This window comes from Strix aluco, chromosome 4, assembly GCF_031877795.1.
Source record: "Strix aluco isolate bStrAlu1 chromosome 4, bStrAlu1.hap1, whole genome shotgun sequence".
Lineage (NCBI taxonomy): Eukaryota > Metazoa > Chordata > Aves > Strigiformes > Strigidae > Strix > Strix aluco.
The window spans coordinates 9,873,169-9,898,459 of record NC_133934.1 but is presented as its reverse complement, the minus strand read 5'-3'; the positions used below and the strand labels follow the sequence as shown (position 1 = coordinate 9,898,459).

The following is a 25,291-nucleotide window of genomic DNA, read 5'->3' as shown; positions in this document are numbered from 1 at the left end:
CATATCCGGGCAGCTACAGAGGATGCAGTTAAGGTTCCAGAAACTATACTGAGCATGAACATTTAGCCAGCAGATCATAAATGTGAAAAAGCATAATGCTGTTCCTTTACAGCAGTTTAATTTGGGCTGGTTTTGAAAAAGCAAAAACCAAAACCAAATAAAAACTATGCATGTAATCCAGTTAAAACTGACTTTCCTTGTCCTAAAGAACTGTGCAGTTCACAAGAATGGATAAGATATTCCTTCCCCCCCACACCCCTCCTTATTTTTGGAAGGAGAGGGTTGTTTGGGACTTCAGAGTGCTGTCTTTTGAGATGGAAACTGAAACGCATATAGTGAGCTATGTACACATCCTGCTAGAATAGAGGAGAGTGACAGGACTTGTCAAAGGATATCCAGTGGCTAATATTATTGTTTAATTCTAGTTTATGTTATACAATTTTTTTTCTATACGAATTAGCGTAACTAATTGTGTAGTGTGTGGAGATTGGCGTAGCCAACACAGAAGAGGTGTGGGCTTGGATGTATGTGCACGAGGTCATCTTTGCAATGCTTCTAACTTAAAAAGTAATAACTCTAGTTACAGGCTCCGTGCCCTACATTAAGAAAGCCTACATTAGATTCTACCTTACAGCAAGAAAGCAGAAGTTTTGAGGAACAGTGAAGGACTACATCTGAATGTGGTAAAACGTCCCTAAAAGGGTGGAGAACTACTTGCGAGTTCTCTCCTCCCAACGGCCACCTTGGGATTAATGCCAAACAAATTTATCTGCTTTTCTTTCATTAATATTTCAATTTAGGTAACTAAGTGAAGATTCAAGGTGCTAAATAAGGGGCCTGCCTGGCATGTAATTCCTGCCAGAACTCAGCAGCTCCTATTGAAGTTAGGAGTACCATCAATGTTTGCAAATACCGGCTGTACAGACACTCTGTATCTTACATACCAAATTAGCTGGTATTTACAAAACATAAAGGTAGCAAACCCTGTAATTCCCCCAAGAAAGCTGACTTAATCCTGATTGGTAAGTGCTGTTGTGTCGACAGCTGAAATGAACAACATGGGTGGAGCAAATAATTTCTGCTAGGGAAATTTGGGAGCTTGTTGTGTGTGTTTGACTAGAAGCAGTTATTGGGTCTATGTGCTAAGAGGTATTTGAAATAGACTGTCAGGTGTCTTGGTTCCCACTGCCTGACTTTACATACTCACATGGCAAGTGGATCCAAACTTCTGGCTCTTCCTTCCATTGCCAGATAACCTGAGGACACTGCACTTAAGAAATCTGGGCTGAGTTTTGTGGGGAAGAAAGAAGAAGGAGGAGGAGGAAAGGGGAGAGAGTTTTTAAAAGCTGTTCCATACCTTATTGTCCCAAAACGGATCATTTTCAGATTCTGCTCGACTGCACCCTGTCTGGCACAGACAACCAGCTTTGTACTGTTCAATGGAAAGGGAAATAGGACGGAAATTAAATTATAAACAAGGCACTATCTGTGCTGTAGCAAGTTAAATCTAAACTTTGAGGCAGGACTGTCAGCTATCTGCAACTCTGCACTGTCCCGTGATGCCAGATTTTGCCACTGTTTGGGGGGGAAATATTACTTAAGTGTTGCTCAGCTCTTAATTCATATGAAAGTAAGAGTACCCATTGTAGCCTTGGAGAGGCTATCTTTAATTACTGTCAGTGCATTTAATCCTTCCTCTCAATTTGTTTATATATACACCTCACTGTCTTTTCTATCCACCTCTAATTACAAGGTTTCAGTGACAGAGTTGGAGATGTACAGCAAGGCATTTGGGGACGTGTATTCTTAATTACTTCAGGGTGACTTCTTCTTTTCCTTTGGTGTTCTCACTTGGGGTCTGAACCAGCCTTTGGCTGGCTTGAAATGGCACCCTGCTGTCATCATAGGGCACCCCATGGGTGAAGAAGAAGGTAACTTGTTGGAGGACATCTCAAGTCTCTACAGCAGTACAAGACAGCACCACCCACCACCTCCTTCCCCAAAAGCCAATTAACTTCATTCGTGCATGCTCAAGCTGCCACCATTAGCTATTCCCTCTAAGATGACCACAAAGCTTTTGGTAGGTACAGTTGCTGAGGAAGAATTAGCAAAAGCAAAAATGAAAGTAAGACATAGCATTGAACATCCCTTTCTGATACTTAGTTTCCCACTCAGAACTTAAAACTTCCTACCTCTGAGAAGCAGAAAGTGATTGTTTAGGTGCTGAACTAGAGATACAGTTGCCTTAACTCCGATTAGGTTTTAAAACTGGGGTGTGAATTGCTGTTTCTGGTGCCTAGTGCAAGTAGGACTGTGGAGTTCCTACAGCATTTGTCAGGCTAGTTAAATTGGACACTTGGTATTTACTTGGCATTTGGATATAGAAGTGCAATAGACAATAAAACCACAGTCACAGGTATCCAGTATTGCAGATATTAATATCTCACGCTCTTCATTTAACTTGATGCAGGAAAAGGCTGCTTAATTCCGGCTGTCTGCCATCCCAAGGCCTTGCGCTCAGTGTGTGGTGGCAATGCATGTTTTTAATTTAACTAAAATAATTCAGCCTGACTTGTCTCTCCTTTAATTTGGCATCATACAGTGGTGTTAAAAAAAAAAAAAAAACTTGAACACATTTCTCCCCTCATTTGACATATGTATAAAATAACTAGGTCTATAGGGAGGTTTAAAATTAGGCAGAAGAAGCTCACGAGGCCTTGTACCATGCTCTCTTTGCTTAGTGCTGTGCTACAGCTCAACTTCTCTAGGCTTCTCTAAGCATTGTAGTCTTCCCCCCCCCCCCCCCCTTTTTTTTTTTTTTTTTAAGATCCTTCCTGTTGGCAGCTGTCCTGAGACACGATGTTCTTGCTTAGCATTTTGATGTGGGGAAACAGTCTGATAATTAAAGCCGGTTTCAAGCCATGAGCTGATTTGTAAGCAGTGACTTGCTCTGGGGTGTTGTCAGTCGATAAATGTGTAGCTTGTGTGTGCAGAGCCATGCTGCACCTTGTGCCTTAAGCGCTGTGCAAGAGGGACATATACGCTCCCCGGAGCCACTTGTGGGGGAGACTGACTGCATCCTCTTCAACCACCTTTTGGTGAATGGTTAATTTGTAGAAAATTACAGTTATCATCCTGCTCCCCTCTATGTGTAAACCTAGTGCAAACCTGTTGTTCTCATGCAGTTTTTCCTTGTTTAAATAAATGCAGTTCTCTTTGACCTACACTCTACAGTCCTCATCAAATTACTTAGAAGAGTACCGTGAAAGGTGCCAAATGAAAACACACCTGTTGTTGCAGAATTGCAGACCGATGTCGTGGGTTTGGATTTGCTGTGCAAATTTGCTTTGCGGTGTTCCGCTGCTGGAGAGGACCAAAGTGTTACCGCAGTCATGTAAATGGTGGCGAGTCATAATCCACTCTTGGGTTTTCAGTGGCGAGCGTGTGTAAGTATGTGTGTACATCCGTGTAACTTCAAGTGGGAATTAAAACTGCTTGATACTGGAATGGCAGGATCCTGCAATGGTACTTCCCTTATCTAATTGGGTCTGACACTATTCTGAGGTAACAGACAAACTTAAAATCTTAAGTCTCCCTGCAGTGTAATCTAAGAAACTTGAGTGCCAGTAAGACAGATGGGTTTGAGAGGTCTAATTTAGGAGGACTACTAAGTTGCAATGTGTGCATTTTAATGTGCGAAACAAATGGGTGGAAGGATGGATGAATGAAGTATTAAATAAGTTTATTAAAAGCATGGCTGATCATTTTTTTGTGGACTCTCTTTTCAAGTATGTGCAATGGTATTTCCATTACTCGTGTTATTTCCCCACAAGGCACTGTTGTTCATCTGCCTGTATTAGGTAGGTACTGTGTGATGCTGAGCTCATGGTACTAGGTGATACCTCTCTTGTTATTGCTTAAAAGCATTTGAGAGGTGAATATTAAAAGACAATCAGTAGATAACAGGGCTAAAAATAGAAGACACCTGAAACAAATTCCTTTTCTATAGGTGTAAGAATTGTTCGTATTTGTCCGACATTGACTTTGAAGGTTTAAAATATAGAAAACTGTTCTCCATAGATGAGCACAACCTGAAGGCTGAAATACTAAAATATTAGTTAGAAACTCCCTTTTTTTGCAGAGGAAAAGAAATCCAGACAAGGGCAAAAACATACGGCAGGGGATTTCAGCTGTTTTCATAATGTTTGATTTCTGTTGCCTGAGATTCTTGCAAGGTCAGAGATTTTACTGCTTCTGGTCAAAGGGTTGAGAATCCTGTACATGTAAATTTGAGATGGTCACCCTCCAGGAAAGACAAGTGGTATCCAGCTGCCATTACGTTTGCTTGTGATGCTTTTGGGAATCCCTGTATAGCTTGTAAATTCCTATTGACATTTCCCATGAAGCACATCTCAAATTTCTGCATGTTGCCGTTGCTTATCGCCGAAACCTGAGACAATGAAGGGCTGTTAAACCTTTCATGGCTGCTCTTCAAATAAGAGCAGCTTAAGATAGTGGGATGGCTGAAGCCTGGGGAAAGCTGTGGGGACAAGCCTGGCTGCAGGGAGGAGCCTGGAAAAAAACAAGGAGAGAAGATGAGGGTGGTTAGATGTCAGTCCTGCAGCTCTTAATACTGCAGAGCCTGAGGCCACGGTTCCCCAGCAGTTAAAACAGATACCAGTCAGAGCTGCTGGTGTCCCACCTGCCCCAGAGTTCTTGCTGACAGGGTTCTGCTTGTGCATTGCTTTGCCCAAGTGCTCTTCAGAGTGCCTGCCATGAGCCCCTGAAGGAAAACGACTGGTTGGAAACCAATGACTGTATTTTGGTTTTGTGGCTTTGCTGGGTTGGTCGACATGCAGTTCAGGCCTGTGGATGAGTGTGTGGAGGGGTGGCACAGGCAGGGGGGGATGCCTGTGTCTCACCCTGCACACTTCTCTGACAGCTCGTGCTCACTCTCTGCGGCAGGAGGAGAACTGAACGGGAGAAGGTGCAGGAACAATATGGCAACGGGCACTAACTGTGCCACAGGGCTTTTATTTCTTCTGCTGGCCAAAGTCAGATGTGACTCTGGGACCTTCATCAGTCTGTCTGCTTCTGCTGTCAGATACACTTCTGAAGGGACAGCACGTGGACAGTCTGGCCAGCCACCAGCTGCTGAGGCTCCAGTCAGATCTCTCACGCTGGTGTTGTCCAGGTTACTTCACAGGGTCATTCCAGCCCAAATCGAGCCTCAGGAGTTGCTGCTGTTTGTCCATCTTAGCTGCTGCCCTGGCTTATGGCAGTACATGGACCACCACAGCTTACCCCTCCGGTGGGAACCAAAGTGCAAGGAGCATCAAAGTTGGCTTGTAGGCATTTTGAGAGATGAAGAAATGGTGTAGCCCAGTGCTCGTAATTTAGGACAGGCAGCTGTCATTGCACTCAGCAGGGAGCTACTGGAGGGATGGAGAAAGGAGGGAGAGGGGAAGAGGACAACATGAGCAGCAAGATCTGCCAGGCATCACCTCTCTTGGGAGTCAGCAGCTTCCCTCTCGCAGACCAGCCAGTATTCACCTGTCCCCAGCTTGCATCCCGGATAGCTTTCTGCACACTGCTGCCAAGAGGCTTAGCTGGCCAAAAATGCATACATTTGTGGCACTGCAGATACTTCCCTTAACTTATGTTTGCTGAAAGATGTAGGAATAAATTCTGGCTTCACGCATATGCTCCAAAACATGAACAAGCTGCAACTTTTGGAAGGTAAAAAGGCAAAGTTAAAGTGCAGAGTCTTGGCTCAGCAAGTGGGCTGAAGTGACACTAAGTGAAAGTAAATAAAATGCACTGTGAATGCTGCAGTGTGCATTTATATACAGTGAAATAGAGAACTTAAATATTTTTCAGAGTGATAAAATGCACAAAACATTGAAATGGTAAGCTGTATAACAGGCAGCAAGGGTTTTCTCTGTCTTCCTTAGCGTTAGGAACAGTACCAGACATTTCTGAGCAGTATTCACATGAAAATGTGGAGATAAGTTCATAGCAGCACTGACTCTTTGGAAGCTAGTGATGGTAAGATAAACTTGGAGCCATTGCCTTCGTAGGCAGTTGATGTCTTGTGTTTGGATACTTCAGAGGTACCCCAAGACCACCAGCTACCTGACTGCTAAAGCTATCTGGTTGGTTTCAGTTTAGTGAAACAAATGCACAAAAATATTCAGCACACTGAAAATGCATATAGAGGATGAAACTATTTAGTTAATAATAAAGTAAAGAAAGCAGACGGTTGCACTGATTGTAGGGCTGTTGCATTTAATTCACTAACAATCACTGCAATTAGGCACTCACGGCTTTTTCTGCCTGTTAGTTGCCACAGTGCCTTCCCAGGCTTTGCTGCTGAATTTAGTTGCAGAGGCCTCTGTGAGGTGTTAGACATGGACAAAAAAATGGCACGCGGAACAAACCTTGGATGAATCTTCACCTGCAGCACAATCTTCAGGATTTTGTTCTTAATATGGAAAAAAATGGCATCTGTTGCAGAACGCTGTTGTTTGGATTATCTTTTCTTGGATAATAAAAAGCCGAGAGGTTTGCTGTAAGGGTGCTACTGAATTTTCTGGGTTTGACTCTGAGGCACTCAGCTGTGAGCAAGCATTTCACACATCTCGTAGCAATCGGCACGCTGGGTGCCTTGCTATGGTACAGTGCTTTAATACTAAGAGGTTTTCTTTCCTTTTCACTAAAACAAATTTGTTGTGTGGTTGAAATGGATTATGCAGCTCAAGTATGAGCTAGAGCTTCTTTTGGGGAAAAAGATGTATTTGAGGTATCCTTTGTAGAGTAGAAAGTCTTGAAAGTGTTTCTGACTGAAATAAATACAGAAGAGACAGGATTTTGTACTTCAGTGGAGGGTTGTTATCTTCCATTGTATCTAATATTTTGCTGAAGATATGCTAAATTCTGTGTCGACCATTAATAAATAGGTTTCTTTAGAACCATTTGTATATGATTGAATTTCTATGATTTCTTAAAATGGAAGTTTATATATAATATCTTTAAATGCCTTTATAAACAAATATGCTTTAATTAGTACAGAATCATCTTTGGTATACTTTATAAAAAGTATTGTAGAGCTGTAAATATATCATTCCTGACACTTACTTTAAGAAAAGTGTTAGCTTACGGAGGAGTGAGGCAAGTATGCTTGAGTACCAACTTCTAAGCAGAGTGGGGAGTATAATTATATGCTTACCTACATTATATGTATAGCCATGATATCCAGGAATATACGAAATAATATGAACACATTTAATTTTCAGTACCATTAAAGCCATTTGCAACAAAATTCTGTCATCACTCAAGAGTGTGACTGTGCACAAAGTAAAAAGAGCTGAAACCCTTAAGAGATCTTGACTTACTGTGTCAAGCTCTAGTATGAAGGGGTTGGAATCAGAAGGCAGGCAGAGTTCCTCTCTCATTTACCTTGGTGGCAAGTGAATCCTGAAGTCACAATGGGGAATTTTTTACTGCTGGTCTGCCTTTCTTAAAAGCCTTGAAATAATGATAAGTTTCTGAATAATGATGCTGTCTGTGTTCATCCTGACCAGTGCATGTCACAAAGGGTCCTGAGCTTCTGTGTTCGCTGATTCTATCTAAAACTTGAGTGCTCCCTGTATGCAGGTGTTTGCATTTCATAAATAAAACTGTGAAGAGTCTTCCTGTAAAAAAACGAGTGTCTTACAATTGCAGTTAGCTCACTTCTGTATTTTATGCTGAATTTCATGCCTGATAGGGAGATAAAATCACCCTTCTTTAGGGATAAAACACAACCATTAGTTCACCACAGGGGTCTCTGACCCAGAGTTGTGACTCGGTCCAGACTACTTTGGTTCACAATATATTTGACTCCAGAAGTGAGTTTTTGGTGCAGAGATTCTTCTCTGACTTTATCCTATGTATGTTATTAAGCCAGATTCCACAGTCATTATGCAACAATGAAAAATCTAGTAACTGCTCTATATTTTTAAATCTTTGTGTATTATCTTCAGTGCACAGCACCAGGACCAGGATAGGTTTGAATGTGGGTAAAAATGTGAAACATGAGAGAAGGAATCTGAAATACTTCAGTAACTGTCCATTCATAATAATATGTCTTCTAGATTCATTTCAAATAGGTTTATGTTCTTTGAAGTTGGGGGTTTGTTTATATTAAATTTGTTTTGAATTTGCCCTGTGATAGGGTCTGAGGCTGTCTGTTTTTTGGACTGAAATGGTTAATGTACAAAAATGACGAATTTTTAATTTTTGCATCTATTTCAAATATATCTGTTTTTCTCACTAGTGCAGCTTGTAATGATTGCATTTTCAATGTTATTTGAGTGTTTGATCTATAGTGTCCTTTTCTTTTCAGAACATCACCAAGCAAGTATATTTAGCAGTTGATTCGGGAGTATGTCAACCTCCTGTACACAGAGCTAGTTTAGTAGACTAAATTTGGGACATCTGAAATACAAACACATGTTCAGCCACGCAGGCATTTTTAGCATTAAAGCATCTTGCAGAAAGCACGGTTAGGGCCTTCTTGTGAGGCAAGTATTGTTTTGTGTCTACATGTGCTTTGGTGATGCACTGTGGTGTGAGGTACGTTGGGCTGCGAGTGTTGAAGCAACAACACCCTGTCTAACCCAGCCAACTTCTGCTGGAGCCAGCATGAAGGGAAATTCAGAGCGTGCAGTATGGGAATATGGACATTTAGTGGCTTTTTGTCCATTTCCTAGCCTTCCAGATCCTTACTACCCATCAGCTGGAGATGCTGCAGCTCTAAGATGCCTCCCAGTATGGCCAAGACAGCTTCATGTCTTGACTGGGCAGTCTGCTAGTAGGAGGGAGTGGGTGTGGACCAGACAGAGCTGTTCTGGGACTTCCCACAGGATGACAAACTTTGCTGATAAGAGTTGCTCCTTCCCTTCTATGGCCAGCTTTGGTTCCACAGAGAATGGGTACATGTGGGAGAGCCATTGTTCTAATTTGGGGAGGCTGTGGAGTGAGACCTTGAGGATGTGCAAGGTGAACACTTGTCATGAATTTGACTTCTCTCTAGTGAGTTTTATGCTCTTGACCATGATTGTTGAGAAACAGATGAGCATGGCCCTTTTGATGCTCTCTGCAGGTGATCTCTGGAAGTAACAGCACGATGTCAACAGCAGAACTGTTGTTTATCTCTTCAGGTGCACCTTTGAGAAAATGCCTACCACATGCTACCTGCACAGGAGGCTGTCGGCAGCTTTGTCTGCATGGGTTGCCCAACCAGGGTGGTGGGATCGACAAGCACATGTTTCACATGAACACGACACTGTCGCCCTGTATCATGAGTGTCCATGGCCATTTAATTTCACTGAGGTCTGGCTGAGGCAGGCCATGCTGAGGACTAAGCAGCTGGTTTTGGATGTGCACTTTGCCTTTCCAGCTGGCCTTGTGCAGATCAGTGGCTTCCAAATAAAGTCTCTAGATTTATACTTGAATGGTTTAGGAAACACACCTTTGCTGCTGTCAAAAAAACCTGTGCAACTACTGCCCGAACAACTACTGCTGTCTGACTAGCTGCAGGCCATTTCTATCTGCTGTGCTGGATCTAAAAAAGCCCTGGAAAGCCCCTGTGGAAAGACTGCAGGTGAATCAGGTCACTCCACAAACCTACCAGCACTGTATCAATCGGACTGGCACAGGTTTAAGTCACACAGTTGGGGGTGTTTTGCTGTTACATGAGTGGGAGCAATCTTGCGAGTCAAATGCTACAGCTTTATAAGCAATCTTTGATTTATACGTTCATAGAAATGTTGATTGGAGGGCCCTCTGAATGTCTATGGCTTTGTCTGGGTAAATCTTGGAAAAACTTCCAAGGACTGCACTTCTACAGCCTGTCTGGGCAACCTGTTCTGGTTGTGCACCACTGGCCTAGTAAAAATTTTGTTTCCTAATGTCCATCCTGAATCTCCAAAGCCATTGCCTCTTGTTATCTGGTTACTGAGGAGTATTCTGTTCCCATTGCAACCACCCATCAAGTAGTTGTAGGAATTTCTTGGAATTGTTGCCGTTTCATTGGAATGAAGATTATCCAGTGTGAACAATAGGCTTATTTGTTTCTTTTTTTTTTCTTCCTCTGCATCTTAGTATTCCATTTTTTGATTCACTGAAATGGATTTCTGTCTGGGATTTCATACATATGGGGAAGCTTATTGACCAATATGTAATAGACTCATTTAACACAATTTTGAAATTTGTTAGGATCAAAGATCCTAATTTACTTTTGCATGGCAGTCTTTTTTTGAGAAGTGGTGAACTATAGCTCCTCTGGCCAGCATTGCTCCTGCCTTTTCATAGCTGAGCACAGGAGCAGGCTGAAGTCTCTGAGGACTAGAGTCAGTGAGTGGTCTTCAAATGAACTTCTGATGGATGTCCTTGTACTATGCAGGAATTAACAACACTGTTTCGCTGCTTTGTCCCTCCAAGTTGTGGGGCTCCAGGGTTCATTTTGCTATCGGTTTTGAAATACCTGCCAGTACTGTCCATCATGGCTTATATGGATTCAAAACCAGTTCAGGGTAATTCCAGCTGGTAGCCATTGCGTTAGTTGTCAACAAGTTGCTTTCTCCTTTATGTGAATGTGATGAACCACCTGACTGCTCCTAGACATGGCCACTGCTGTGGAATGCTGACTAAGTCTGTGGGCTTAGTAATGCATTTTTATTAAGCATTAGAAGAGCTATAGTGCAGATTTACAGAACTGTGCTGTGAGCTTGCTTAGGGAGAAACACTGATGTCTTGAACATCTGAAACCCCTTTATCATCTGGCACAAAGGCAAATGTGGTAAATCAGAGGCAGGTCAGCCATGCACCTCTCCCCAAGCGTGGAGCTGCACCCAAAACGGAGAGCTGCAGGCTTGAGGTTTCAGATTTTGGATGGCTTCTTTTTAGATCCTTACCTTCCCTGATAAATTCAGTACCAGTGATGAGGGGGATATTTCTGTGCATCCACATGAGGTGAGAAAAGTGTCCGCTTCTGTAGGCACCGGTGTCCTGGCCTGACACCATGCTTTGTGTGGGTGAAGGTGTAACAGTTGAGTTTCGAAGCTGGAGCAGAGCATAATTAGCCAACTTCAACCACATTTCATGCACAGAGATCATTACCCCATTGCTCTGAGACCAGGCTGCTTTTTTTTTTTTTTTTTTGCTTATTTTTTAGGTGGATTTTAAGGCGTGAGCTGCAGAACACAAAGCAGCTCCGGTTGTGATTACCTCTGTGAGTGCCTTTCCCTCGCAGTCAGCTGAGGAAAAGCGAAAGCTGTCAGGTCTCTGCAGAAAAATAGAGAAATTAGTGCTGGCAGAGTCTGTACACCACAACTTATCTGCTGTGAAGTTTGAGTCCCTTGTTCCTGCTGGTGTGATCTGTTAACATAACGTGCCTGAAATGTTTTCTTACATTCTTACAGTTTTTTCTAAGATGTGCAAGATGAAAAACGTGGTGTTATTTACTCTAGTACCTCAGGAATTGTGGCGGGCTGGTTTTCTTTTTTTTACATTCACAATCTGTGCCATCGATTATGCTGTTGTGTTATAATATATGAATTAACCACATAAACATGCCTGCTTTTATGTAAAGGTCTGCATAAAGCTCATTCTTTAAAATCTTTAATGGATTTGTAGGTGCTGAGTAATTAAATGAAAGAAAAAAATCCCTTTTAAAAAAACAGCTAAAGTTAGAGCAGGTCTTTTAGCAAGTATGTTTATTACATTTAGTGCTATCAGTTGTTAGTGATGAGAATGCCTTAAAGCTTTTTTTTTTAAATATTTAGCTCTTTTTAATTCTTCTCATTTTTCAGTTAAAATATTCTTAGCTTCGGTCTCGTGTTCTTCATGGCACTTCTGTAAAGTCCTGCTTTACCTGGTTGGCAGGTAACATAAAAGAATTTGTGCTTTAAAAAGACACACAGCTGTGCCTGCTGGATCTTGGTAATGTTTCTGTTAACTCCCCAGTTGATGGTAAGGAAGTGCACTAAATCCTTACTTTCTCCCTATGGTAAGCAGACTTTCTTCAAATAGTAACAGAGGCAGATGAGTATGTAGTCTGGTTTCATTAACGTTTTCCAGGATTAATATTAAATAGATCTCAGATCAACAGTTCTGTATATTCCTTATCAGACATTTAATTACTCTAAGTGTATTGATTGCTCCATTTCAATGTATTTAACTCTCTATTTACTACTTGGATACTATTCTTGTCCTCTTCCTTGCCACATCCTCCTTTATCTTCAGGCCTCACTTTCTCGTCAGCTGTCTAAATACAGTTGCATCCAAGTTGTGCCGAGTGACGCAGATGGTTGCGTGTGTGTTTAGAGGCCATTTAGAAACCAAAAAGATTATTTGAATTTAGTCCCTGAAGCAAGTTTCTTTTATTTAAAACACAAAACCAGCCAGGTAGTTGTTAGAGGATACAGACACAGAAATAAAAATTTACCTGATGAGGATTTTCTGTATAAATAACAGTAGTCTCTAATTCTGGTTATTTCACTATTTTAGAGATCAATGTCCAAGTTTAAGTTAGCAGCCACAGGGGTGCTTTGCAATATGATGGGACTATTTTTGTGAATACTTACCCCAGTCTTTGTAGCTGTTATTTAAATAAAAGCATTTAGGTGGTTAAATTTAGAGCCTTGTGTTTAAAAACAAACCCCGGGCCTAAACAAAAAAATCTATCATCAGTTTTCTCTTGAGAATCACATTTTCACCAATATTCCTCTCCCTAAGTGGCTTGAAGAAAGAATTAACAATTTTATAGAAATGCTCTTTGATTTCCTACCTAATACATTGCTGATTTATATGCAGCCAGAACTAAATGTGTGAGTGTATAGTCATTAATGTACTGTATTTTAATTAGATTTTATTTTGCTCTGGGTTTTTTCCCCATTAATTCTCAGGTTGTTTTCGCATTACACTAATCATTCCCATTACACGTGTGTAATTTGTCATTTGCTGCATATTAAATCCTCTGCAGCTGCATTTCAGACACTGATGCTGAATTCTGGCTCTGAACAGATTGTTCAAAAGAAAGTTCATTTTTGACCAGAAGCATTAAATTTCCTGCAAAGTTTGTTTCCTTCATGCAGCATCGAGCAGATTTGAGAAAGATGATTATTCATCTCACACTTGTGATCCGCTTCACTTATTATTACTGCTTTGTGGGGGATGTTGGCATGCTCCAGGTCATTGCTTTCTTCAATCTGCAATAGGCTGGCAGAAAGGAAAGTATTAGAGATGTTGCTCATGTAAGCGCTTCTGCATCCACTTCTATCTTATTGCAAAACTGTATAGATTCCTGTTCAAGAATTGTGCATTAAAACCAGGAGAGATTTTCTTCTGGATTTAACTGTAGAAGCACACTCCCACACTGTTCTTTGGTTTGCTACTGCCTTGTTTTGGATAGTTGAAGCAACTGTTTTGTGGACTATTGTATTGCCAGCTTCTTTCTCAAAGACAGACAAAGTTTGGAAGCCAAGTATCTGTAGAAATACCACTTCATTTATCCTCTTTTTACTGATAGATTTAATGTTACTAGTATAGGAGAGATTGTTGAGAGCAGTAGTAGTGATACTTGCAAAGGAGTAACAGAGAAAGCAGGACCCAATATGGCTGGAAGTATTTTCTCTTGTGTAATAAAGGTTGTCCTGGCTGTATACTAAGAGGAGAAATGTCTTCTCTTCTGGGACTGTGGGTCAGTAGGTGGGAGGAGAAGGGGCATCAGGACCTCCCTGGTACAATATATTGATAAACCATGGCTGGAAGAAGCTCCAAGCTGTGCAGAGCTGCATGGATGCCCTCGCCTTGTGTAGCAGGAGTGTGTCCTATTGCATCAGGCAGGGCTAATGGGGGAGAGGGGAGTCGGGTCTGAAGCCTCTCTGCTCCCTCCCACAGCTCTGTCTCTGCCTGCAAAAATCACTGGGTTGGAGTGAGGTCCCAGTTTTAATTCCTTATCCAGCCATAGATTCAGTGCGCAGCCTTGTCTGGATGTCTCTGATCTCTGAATGTATTCCCCCTTCGTTAAGATGGGACTAACCAGTCTGAGCAAACTGCTTTGAAATATAGGTATGAAACTAGTCTCTGAATGTGCCAAGCAGCATTACTGCATTTCAAGTGACCTTTCAGTCTGAAACTTTGCCAAAGGGAGGGGAAAGGAAGCCACCGTTGAATCAAGTTCTGCACAGAGATCCTGCAAACAGATGGTGTTTGCATATAGGATATGCTGTTCGGGTGCAACTTTACTACAACGCTCTTCATTTTTAATAATTTCAGGCGGGCTAAACTCCGGCTATATTTGGAACAGCTAAAACAGCTTGTGCCTCTTGGGCCGGACAGCACCAGACACACCACTCTAAGTCTGTTGAAAAGAGCTAAGATGCATATCAAGGTAAAAACATTAATCCATATTTTTATTTCTTTTAAAGCAGAATCTTCCAGAATGTGTATCCATAGAGAGGAAGCTAATTTTCACACAAAATCCATATCCATATGTCTGATCTTCTGGATATACTGGCCTTTATTAGTTGCAAGGATTTCAGTCACAATATCAAGGTTTTGTGTTTTGCAATTTACCCTGCAGTGTCAGATACATAAAATGGTGATTTTGTGACTTCTGCTTAGTTACTAATGGTCTACATTGTATTTAAAAATATATATATATATGTATCAAAGCTGTTCTTTGATTAATATATTTATTTTTTAAGGACTGAGCAAAGTAGCATTGTACTGCATTGATTTCAATGTAAAAAACCAGATCCATTCATGATTGAAAAAACTAACGGAGTCAAAGGGATTGTAGCTACTAGTAAGCTTTATCCTCTCATGCATTTTGATGACCAGATCCTGTAGTATTTGACAATCATTTAAAATAAACCAAAAATGAAATGCAGTCTCCTGTTAGTTGCCGCTCCCCTTGCATGTTTCATGGGTGTAACAAGTTTAAACCAAAAGCCAACCCAAAATCTCACCCGTGATACAGGAGCACTGCAGTCTGTACATTTGCACAGGTAATTCAAAGGGGATTATTCCTCAGGCCTCCTCTCTTCAATGACCTTCACTCCCATTTTCACTTTCTTAGTTTCAGGGGAACCGGGTTATATGCAGTAAAAATACAAACAGGTAATCAAATGTGAAAGTTAAAGAACACGTTTCTGCTGCTGTGTCCAGGACTATAATTACTCATCTGGCATTTTTTCAGTGTTATAGGGAAACAGGTCAACAATAGTGTCAGGAGAGGTTGACCACTGCCAGTAATCTTGGAGTATTTTGGACAACAGCTGCTGTTACACAGCATTAAGATTCTCTGCTGTTGCAGAAATGTGTGTATGTCATATGAAGAATTAAAGATTACTTTAAGCTAAACCATTCTTGTGAACAAGTTTACTGAGCTACTTCCTCGGCTCTTATAAGCACATTTACTCCAGCTGGGCAACCCCTGTTTTTACCATTTGAGATTTTGGCCTCTTGTTTATAATTCAGGCTAACATGCATGAAAGGCACTGCATGTGGTTTTTGTCTTGGGCTGCCCCCCTATCATGGGCTTATGCATACAAATTGAAAAACTGTTTTTACAAGTGGCAAGTGTGAGAGATTAGCCATGTAGTTACCATTTCAGCTGCTGATAAAAAAAGCTAGGAACAGATTCTTTCCAAGTCCATCGTGCACGATACCAAGGACTCATTTTCTGAAAACTGAAATTGAAGTTTAACTTTCTTTTAAAGATTTGAACTGAACCTACCCTAACTGGGTTGCCACTTAATTGCTCCCCTTTGTCAGGTCAGCTACCTCCCTGCTGCACTGCCAGAGCATGCCAGTGCCTGACTGCCATTTCTAATACAGTCATCAGTTTTGAACTTTTCACACACACCCCCCCCCATATATTGAAACTGGCCCTGAAAGATTGGATGGTTTTGAGTCTCCTGGATATGAATCACTGAGTTAATTCCTAAAATAGTTGTTAAGAGTTTGGGATTGCAGCCAGGAAAATAGAGGAAAAGGAAATCTGATCAATTGGGCATATTTGGTTTGTTGTGTACATGGATTTACCAACTCCTTTTCTTATCATAACATTGTGTATCCACATATGACGCATATCTACGTACTGTATTGCCTGGGAGGGGGCTTAACATGAGACTGCAGAAGTTAGATTTCGTTCAGATAGGAAACTGCCCAGTTCAATAGTGTCAATTATTTTTTCAAAGATAAATACTTTTGCTTTCAGGCTTGCATTGGAACAACAAAATCTCTGAAATTGTTTTGCTTGTGGTTTGCTGTGCACTGTCCCACTCCGCTCTCCTCAGAAAACCAAGCATAGGTTCATTCAGATGGCAGGGAGGAATTGTCAGCAGCTGTATTCACTCCCTGCACATCTCAAGCTCAGTGGTCATGTAAACACAGCTCACAGACAAATTTGGTCTTTCTTATGAATGCTTTTACTGCTACAACCTGTAATTTACTTCATCAGTTAGATCATTTTTTTAGATAATATAAGGTGTTTTGGTTTGTGTGTCCTTCCTGCTTTTGATCCCATCATACTCATTACACTTTCTTCCCTAATTATATAGTCAACTTTTTTAAAATGGCTGTCAGTGATTTGGAAGAGGGTGCAGTTGAAATCTTAAAAGATAATATTTCTGTAATCGCATTTGGACCAACAGTGCAGCACATTTTACCAGGTGTGAAGTATTCTTTTAATTTCCAAAATTAATACATTCTTTTATTCAAGCAGAGGGGAGATTTAGGTAGATGTGTGGAAGGATCCTTTCACAGGCTGTATGCTGAGAAGTTTTGGATTAATACCACTGATTTTGTAGGAGGTTATCACAGAATTATCATATTTGCTCTGCAGAAGTTCAAGGGAAAAAAAAAAAGCAAGAATAAAGAGAATTGTTCATAAATTCCTCCTACTATATATAATTAATACTGCTTATTGTTAGAGAAGCTTTTTAAATGCTAAAAATTTCCATGGCCTGCGGTAGGAGGGAGAGCATTCAAGAGGCTCGCAATGGTTCCTTTATGGTGATAAGTCTCTTATTTCACCTAAAGAGGCGTTACGTTCTGACTGAAACCTGAGCTGCGCTCTAGTTATCAAAGATGATGCCAGCTTTGCCTGACAAAATGATTTAAATATTCCCCACAACCAAGGCAACAATAATTCGGTTTTAGCTGAGGAGTGTCTGCTGGTGGCAAGAGAGTTGCTGAGGGATTTTTTTTATTTTTTTTTTTCCCCCTATATCCATATATCTTATTTTGAAACAAATTCAGCTCTGGGCTCACCTGCTTATATTGTTCTGACCTCTGTAGAATGGTAACAAAAAAATTTAAAATTATTTAATTTGATGTTAATTTTAAATTAATTAAAATATTTAAATTGCTTAAAAATTACTGTTTATGGGAAGATCTTAAGTCACTTATGTTTTAACATGAGTAAAAACTGTCAGCTTACTATCTTTCTCTCCCTTTAAGAAATTGGAAGAACAGGACCGAAAAGCTCTAAATATTAAAGAACAATTACAGCGGGAACACCGCTACCTCAAACGCAGATTGGAGCAGCTATCCGTGCAGGGCATGGAGCGTATCCGCACTGACAGTATGGGATCAACAATATCCACTGACTCTGAACAAGGTAATTGAACGAGGGCTTCCCAAAGGGGGTCGCAGGAGCAGGGAGGAAAAGGGAAACAGGGAAGCAAGAAAACATTACTTAGAAGTAAAATCAAGCTTTCAACAAAACCCAGACAGAATTGTTCCATGATGTGATTTGCAGAATAAAAACCTACTGCATCTTTTTTACATTATTTGAAAAATGTTCTTTTCTAATCAGTTTTGATGCTATTAATACTGCGTGTATTTTTAAAGCTATTTATACTGCCTGTGTTTTTGCCAGTTTTTTAAACAATTACCATTTAATGTTTTGAATTTTTAGTGTAATTATTGGTAAAGGGGGAATAATATTTCCTTCTTGGAAAAAAAGATCTTATTGGTCTTAATTCATTTGTGTGAATAAATTAATTCCACATCATTTATTGTGAAATTTTAAAATATTTTCTGTGTAATGATCACCAAGTGTTCTCTACATTTGGTTCTCATTTAAGACAGAGCTCTTCAAGCTGCCTGTCACCATTTCTTATTTTCTCATTTGAAGTTTTTTTGTGCCTGAACAGTCGCACAGGCTGACTTTTTCAGGGCCGATGGGAGATGAGCTGTCGGTCACGGTGCAGTTACCGGTGGACAGATGGCTACACCACGGTCGCTACTAGCCGACACCTGTATAGGTTGGAATTACCGTGAATGGTGCTGCAGTATTACAGGCTTTGAGGGTTGGGCTTTTTTTAAAATCGGTGTCTGTGCATAGGTTGGAACAGTTCTGGGACAGCATTTGGTACTGATGTCATGCAGTATATATATGTGGATGAGGACAGAAGGGATTTTAATTCTCAGGTGGACAAGATGATCCTTTCCTCAGGACTTACTGTTCCAGTTCTTTTTTTTAATTACAGAAAGTGAAGTATGATTCAGGTTTCACCTGAACATTGATTGTCACTGGCCCATGATTACTTGCTACAACCGCTGCCATTCTGAAAATGTGCCTTCTTATGTTTTCTTTAGAAGTAGACATTGAAGGAATGGAGTTTACTCCAGGTGAAATGGACAGTATTGGAAGTGCCAGTGATGCTGAAGACCACTACAGTTTGCAAAGCGGTTCGAGTGACGGAGGTTACACACATTCCCGCAGACTGAATGCCAGGCTCTCATAGTGCCTGAGTTACCCGTTCAACTCAGGACCATCTGACTGAAGCACTTATATATGAATATTCCAGAGGTGTCAACTGCCACTCTTCCGGGAAACCCCAACCACAATACTCTGACATGGAGGTTTCTTACCCACGGTTCCCTGCACTGTAACCACAATATTAGATATTGTAAATCATGGGTTTGCTGCAGAGAACTGTGGTTAGGTACAGTTGTGACTTAAAGCTAGCTTGATGTAGCCATACTGCAAATTAAAGAAAATAAATTATGTCATTCCATTCAAGAAGTATTAAATTCAAACTTTTGGAAGCATGGCGTAAGGGAGTTTGACAGTTATTTTGATTTTGCAGAAACCATTTTCAAACATGGAAGAATAAATGGAATCTACAATGTGTTAGTGATTCAGAGATACAAAAACCTAAAACTACTTTTTGTGGTATTTTTTCATGAAAAAAACCCCCAAAACAGTTTGAATGCTGTATAGCAGGCTCTATAGAGTAAATTCTTTCAGCAGTTGTTGTTTGGGTGAAGCAGGCAGATAAACCTTCAAATCTTAGATGATCTTTAGAAAAGGTCATATTTACAAGTCACTACTGTACTTCAAAACGGGGGAAAAGCCAGCTCTAATAATGACTTCATGTGGGATGATCTCAACTTTCTTTTGCTTTTTTGTATTCAATATCCAACGAGCAGCAAATCTTTCTATCCATGTTAACAGGAGTAGTAGAAAGCAACACTGCAATTTTAACCTGTTATCATGGAATGGATGACATTTGAAGCATTTCAGTGGTTTTTTGGGTTGTTTTTTCATTTCTTTGTCTGAAGAATACAAAACTCAAGTGATCCAGTTTGTGATAGTTAATCTTTCCTTGCAAGGAAATGAAATTTCTGTTTGCTTGTATTTTTTTTTCTTTTCTTCTATTTACACATGTCAATACATTTTTATGGAAGGCATGGCTTAAAATTACAGTATTCAGCTAGAAGATAATTAATTTTTTTTCTTTTGCACACTATAATTGCATTTTCTATTCTTAAAAAAGTGCAAAAAAATTAAAATGTATGCTGTAAAACAGCAAAGTTTATTTAGTACTCATCAAGCTGTTCAGAATATATTTACCCAAATTGTAGCAATACTATGAAGATGTATTTTAATACAACTTCTGCTTAGTGAAGTCATTAGAGCTTGGCTTGCCGGGTAAGAAAAAAATGGACCAGTCTTTGCATTATCTGTTTAAAGAAGGTCTTTTAAAAAAAAAAAAAAAAAAAAGAAGAAAAAAAAAGAAAAAAGCAAAAAAAAAAAAAAAAAAAAGAAAAAAGCTATAAACACTTTTAGGGAAGTGATTTTAGCAAGTGTAGTCTATATTTCCTGTAAGAGATTTTGTATTATATTTTCCTAAATGTTCTCATTTACTTGTATAGGGAGGGGAATGGTACAGACCCAGACCAGAGTCTCAGGGACTCTTCACCTTTGTCATATTGTGCCTTGGTGACCATTTATGTATGCCTCTCCTTTTCATTGTTTAAAGGACAACTAAGCTTTGTTTCAAGACCCTCTGTTCGAATGGTCAGTTGTCCACCTTCTTATGGATGAAGCAGAGAGGTGTATTTATATCTTCACCCTCTCACAACTGATTCAGTGTGGCTTTAAGTAAAATCATAAAATTAGGTTTTGGTGCGAGGGTTAATTGTCTTTGTATGAGCCCTCCCTTGGATTCTTCAGCACCCGAATCTATATTTTGTTAGCTTATAAAGTCAGGGTCTCTGTGAGACCAGTGCTCAGTGGCTAGGGAAACACAAACGTAGTGTGTAAGGCTATGGGATGTCCAAGTGTGGTGCCATTTTTAGCATTCAGATACAAGACCTCATGACAGACTGACCATAATGATCAAAAACAAAGATTCAGTTGTTCTTTCAACATCTGACATACGTGTCCTCCCTTTGGCTCTTACAACACGGAGTAGAAATATGAATACATTTTGTGGCAGCTTACAGATCCTTGTTTGCACTCTCGCTTACTGCTTGGAAATTGCCAACAAGGAAAATGTATATGTTTAATTTACATAACCTAATGGACGGCCACCCCTACTTTGGCTCTGGGGAGGGGCCTAAGGTTATAAACTCTGGCAGCTGAATAAGAAAACAATTAACCTTTTCTGTGATGCAGGTTTTGGTATTACGTTCTATACACCTTGCATATTACTAAAATCCTCATTGTTGGGGAAAGCACACAGCAATATACTCATTGTGTGTAGCTGACAAGCAGCAGAAATTACTAGCTCCTTTGGTGCATATGTAACTAATTTCCAAATCATGGAAAAAAAAAAAAAAGAGTTTACTTTAACACACGACTGTTAACAGGAAAAAAAAAATAAGGCTAGTATATTGTTGCTGTTCATTTATTATATAATGAACACATTCATGAATTGTAAAGTGTTTCCTTTCATGACAAGCAGCTCTTGCACAGAACCTCCTAATGAAAAAAGATTTGAAACTTACAGAAGGAAAAATGAGATTTTAAATTGAACATTATTGTACCTTAGGTCGACCTGAAATTTTCCTTTTAAAGATGAATGTGCTAACTTAATGAGTTCTTCCACGCTGGGTATCCATGGCTTTGTAGATCTTATATTTTCAATAAAAATTACTCGAATAATCTTGAGTGGAAATAAAAAGGGTTTATTTGTTTTTACTTTTTCAGTTATTACAGCTGGGGGCTATTATGCTGGTAAAGAAAAATGACACCATACTGCATGTGTCATTCTCCCTCAAGTGCAGCCCAATTTAAGGTGGTATTTTCAGGCACAGCCCCCTTTTCTGCAGCTCGGGCAGAGTCGCCCAGTTGAAGGCAGTGGCACAACTGTTCCAGGTGTCGGGTTTGGCGGCCGGTTTGGGTTTGCCTGCCCCCTGCGCAGTGCAGCAGTCCAGCCCTGCCCCGGCTGACCCGTGGTGACAATCGGGGCTCTGACATTCCTTTAGGGATGTGATTCACCTGCTACTGAGCAGCCAGCGCAGCGCTACCAGTGGCCATAGCACCTTGGGGTGCAAATAGTGTTCTCTTTTTATTAATTTTTTTAAGCTGGATATCTGTGTGTGTGCTCCATGTGTGTGCATGCATGCATGCATCCGCGTGCGCGCGCGCAACTGTATCTGTAATCACAACGTGACTGCAAAAAGCATACTGCTTGCTGCAAGATTAAATGCTACCACTGCCTTGGCAGCTCTGCCATTTTGTGTCATGACCGTGCTTTTTAGCAGGTGAGGAGATACTACTGCTCAGTTAACCTATTTTCGCTGCAATTACCACATAGGAAAAGAAGGAGTAGGGACAAGATTACAGGGCTGCTAGGTCTTTTCCTCTGCGGAAAAGGCTCTGCAGAGATGAAGTCATCGAGAAGTTCTTTTTATGGAGACGTAGAGGTTTGGCCTGTTTCCTGATGGGAGAAGAAAGGAAGGGCTTTCCCTTGCAGCATGCAGGTGTTGGGAGGATACACGCCTCTTCATCGCTCCTGGGTTAGCTCTCCCCCTAGCTCCGTGAGTGCACTCTGTCACCACAGGAGAGAGGCATAAAAAAAAAAACAGCCTAAAATTGTTAGCTTTTTCTGCAGATTCTCCACTGCAATTCGGAGGATGAATCCTCCCTCCCATCTTCTCTCTGCCCAGCTTGTACTCCCCTTCTCTGCCCATTGCAGCTGATTTATTTATCTTCTGAAAAGAGCAGGGTTTGGCCAGTAGAAACTCTACAAGACATCGCTACCCAGAGACCGGATCCTGTATTGTGTTGTGCTAAAAACAAACTCGGTTCAAAGTGAGTTTCATCAGATTAAATTAGAGATAAAAAGGCCCCCAAAAATCCATGAGAAGGACAGAGGTTTACATCTGGTGTTTACAGATGAGTTTTTATCCTAAATATTAATTTCTTAGTGTAAAATTTGGGGTGGAAAAAAAGAATTAAAATCTAATACAACCTGCATCTAACTTAAAGAATTAAGACTTTTCTGACCTTAAATGCTTTTTTCTTGACATGGATGAGTATGGGTTCAGCTATACCACACACAGCCTAACATCATTTTGTATTAAAAAAAAAAAGTTACTTCTATTGATCTACAAATACGTGATAAATAGCAGTATTCTGAGCATACAACTATATACTCTGCATAAACCCATTTCAGTGGATGAACTTAAATGCCAGAAGAAGAGAACTGGGAAACAGAGGTGAAGTTGTGTCTGCGGAAGCTCTGCCTGCAGACCTGCTCCTGTTCTGAGCCCTGGGGTGTGTTTAGCCACAGAATGTACTTCTGCTTTTCTTGGAGATATTTACAGCAGCCTCTGCTACTGTGACAAGTGATTATTTCACCATTTTACCAACTTTAGAGCAGACCGGTAATTAGCGGTGAAATATTTCTTCCTTGCAGATCAGTCCTGTGGAAAAGAAAAACATTTTTGAAAAGAACCACATCATCACAGCTTTTAATCAAGTAATATTAAGTTTGTACACTTCATTTTATGACGGTGTTGATAAAGGAATGTCTGCAATACAGATTACCCTTTAAGAAACCTGTTAATTTTTTTTAACTATTAGAGGACGTTGGTTGTGTGTGGTAAGAGCCAGTAAGTGTTGATATTTAATCCACTAACTTGCACTTTCCAAAACTGGTGAAAGGAAAATTGAATCCCTTTAGATACTCTATAAGGAAGAGCTGTACTCCCTACAAATACTAATGGGGCAAACATATCATAAATTAATTTCACCAGCAACGAAATGAGCCAGTTTGCTTAAGTGACTGACTAAATGCAATGTTGTTAATTGGCAGCTGCAAAAGAAACATCCAAATGTGTTGCGTAACCACCTAGAATGAAAATGTGGGGACACATGAAACAGAAAAGACCAGAAACCATTCAGTCACCTTGGGTGTTCTCTCTACCTGAAGTATTGTAAATTAACCCCAGCAAAGAATTCCTGGGGAGGCACATCCAGCCAGAGACTCGTCCCTTGGCAAAGCAGAGTGAAGGCGCTCCAATTTCAGAATTTCTTCCTTCCATTTTGCACGAGAGGCTTAAAATGTAGTTACACACGATTTCTGTCATTGCAAGTGTCTGTGCAGTACGGATTTTTAAGTGATGAAATTTTGGTGCACGTGAAGCACTGACAGAGAGCCTTCTGCTGTTTACTGGTCAAATGGTTACCTAAAGGTGTTAGCAAGTGTGTTCTGTGCCAAAGCCACTGGGTCCCAGAGCCAAAGGAATGGTTCATAGTCTGTGAGATGTATTATACTGTACAGATTCATTTGTACGCACGTACATGGTGCTTGCTACCTTTGGTAGCACACAGAGTATTGTGTTGTATTATTATCTCGTCATAATATAAATACAAATTTTTATACCTTTTTGTTGTGGTTTTCAGTTTTTTTAAATTTTTCATCATTTGGTTTTTGTGTATAGCGTTTCTTCACTTTGCAAAACTTTACATATAGGCTTAATGACTATTTCATAAGGAGCTGAGTTTTAGCAATTCAAATTAATAGTATGGTATGAAGGTTAGAGTGCTATTTAAACTAAAGTTCTTTTACATATGTTGGCCCAGTGCAACCCCAATAGTCATTAACGTTATGCTGTATACATTTCCACTGCTACATTTCTGAAGACGAACCAGCCTGTAAAACAAAGTGCAAATAGAAATGCATTAGTGTCTGTTTGAAGTAATTATACTTGGAATCATTCCAGCTCTGTACAAGACAAAAAAAAAAGAAGTGTTAAAAGGCAGCCTACAAGTTCTGCATGTATATTTTGTCGAATGTGGAAGTCACATCACAAGTGATGTACAGCCAGACAAAAATGAGCATTTTAGTTTGTTACTAGGAGAGATGAGAGGAGGGACAAAACTGAAAAGCTTTTGCAAATTGCATCCTTATACTCTCAGCTGTAGTGTGTGACATCCACTGGTTTTTGTTTCAGTTTGTCACGCATGTTGCACTTCAGCTGAAATCATGGCAAGTAGCTTGTCGATATGTTTATGTTTGATTCAAATAAGCTGAGCTGCTGCATCAGTAAAAATATTCGTGCGCATAGTAAACTTTATCACAGCTTCCTTTGAAATTACTACTATCACAGAGTAAGTATAAAATACAATCCAGCACATTACTAACTTATTAGAAATTAATCTCCAACAGGAAAAAAGCTATAATAAACTTTTAGCAATGCTGTATTCTGGGACAGCACCACTTTTCTCAGCACAAGAAAGAATTGCACGGGGTAACAGAATTATGACAAATGTGGTGACACTATTTTTGTAAATCCGGTACAGTTTATGACCTGTACAGCTTCTTTTATGACATTTGTAATGTCTTATGATTTGTTTCTAAGAAAAATAAGTTTCCTCATTTTGCTAATGATGAATGTTTCAAATTTAATATTAAAAGTCCAGAAGCTTGCTTTGCCTATCAGGATGAAAATGTTTTCTCAAAGCCTATTTAAATGGAAAAGAGCCTTGAAT

At 40.1% G+C, this 25,291-nt stretch overlaps 1 protein-coding gene across 3 annotated transcripts in view; it reads left to right on the top strand.

Moving 5' to 3' along the window:
* MXD4 (MAX dimerization protein 4) overlaps positions 1-24,185 on the top strand; it is a 42,470-nt gene extending 18,285 nt beyond the window's left edge. For all 3 annotated transcript variants that reach the window (XM_074821956.1, XM_074821958.1, XM_074821957.1), the window contains exons 4-6: positions 14,323-14,437; positions 17,515-17,674; positions 18,658-24,185. In XM_074821956.1, coding sequence (XP_074678057.1) covers positions 14,323-14,437; positions 17,515-17,674; positions 18,658-18,806 — 424 coding nt within the window. In that variant the 3' untranslated portion in view covers positions 18,807-24,185. The remainder of the gene's footprint in view (positions 1-14,322; positions 14,438-17,514; positions 17,675-18,657) is intronic.
* The last annotated feature ends 1,106 nt before the right edge of the window (positions 24,186-25,291 follow it).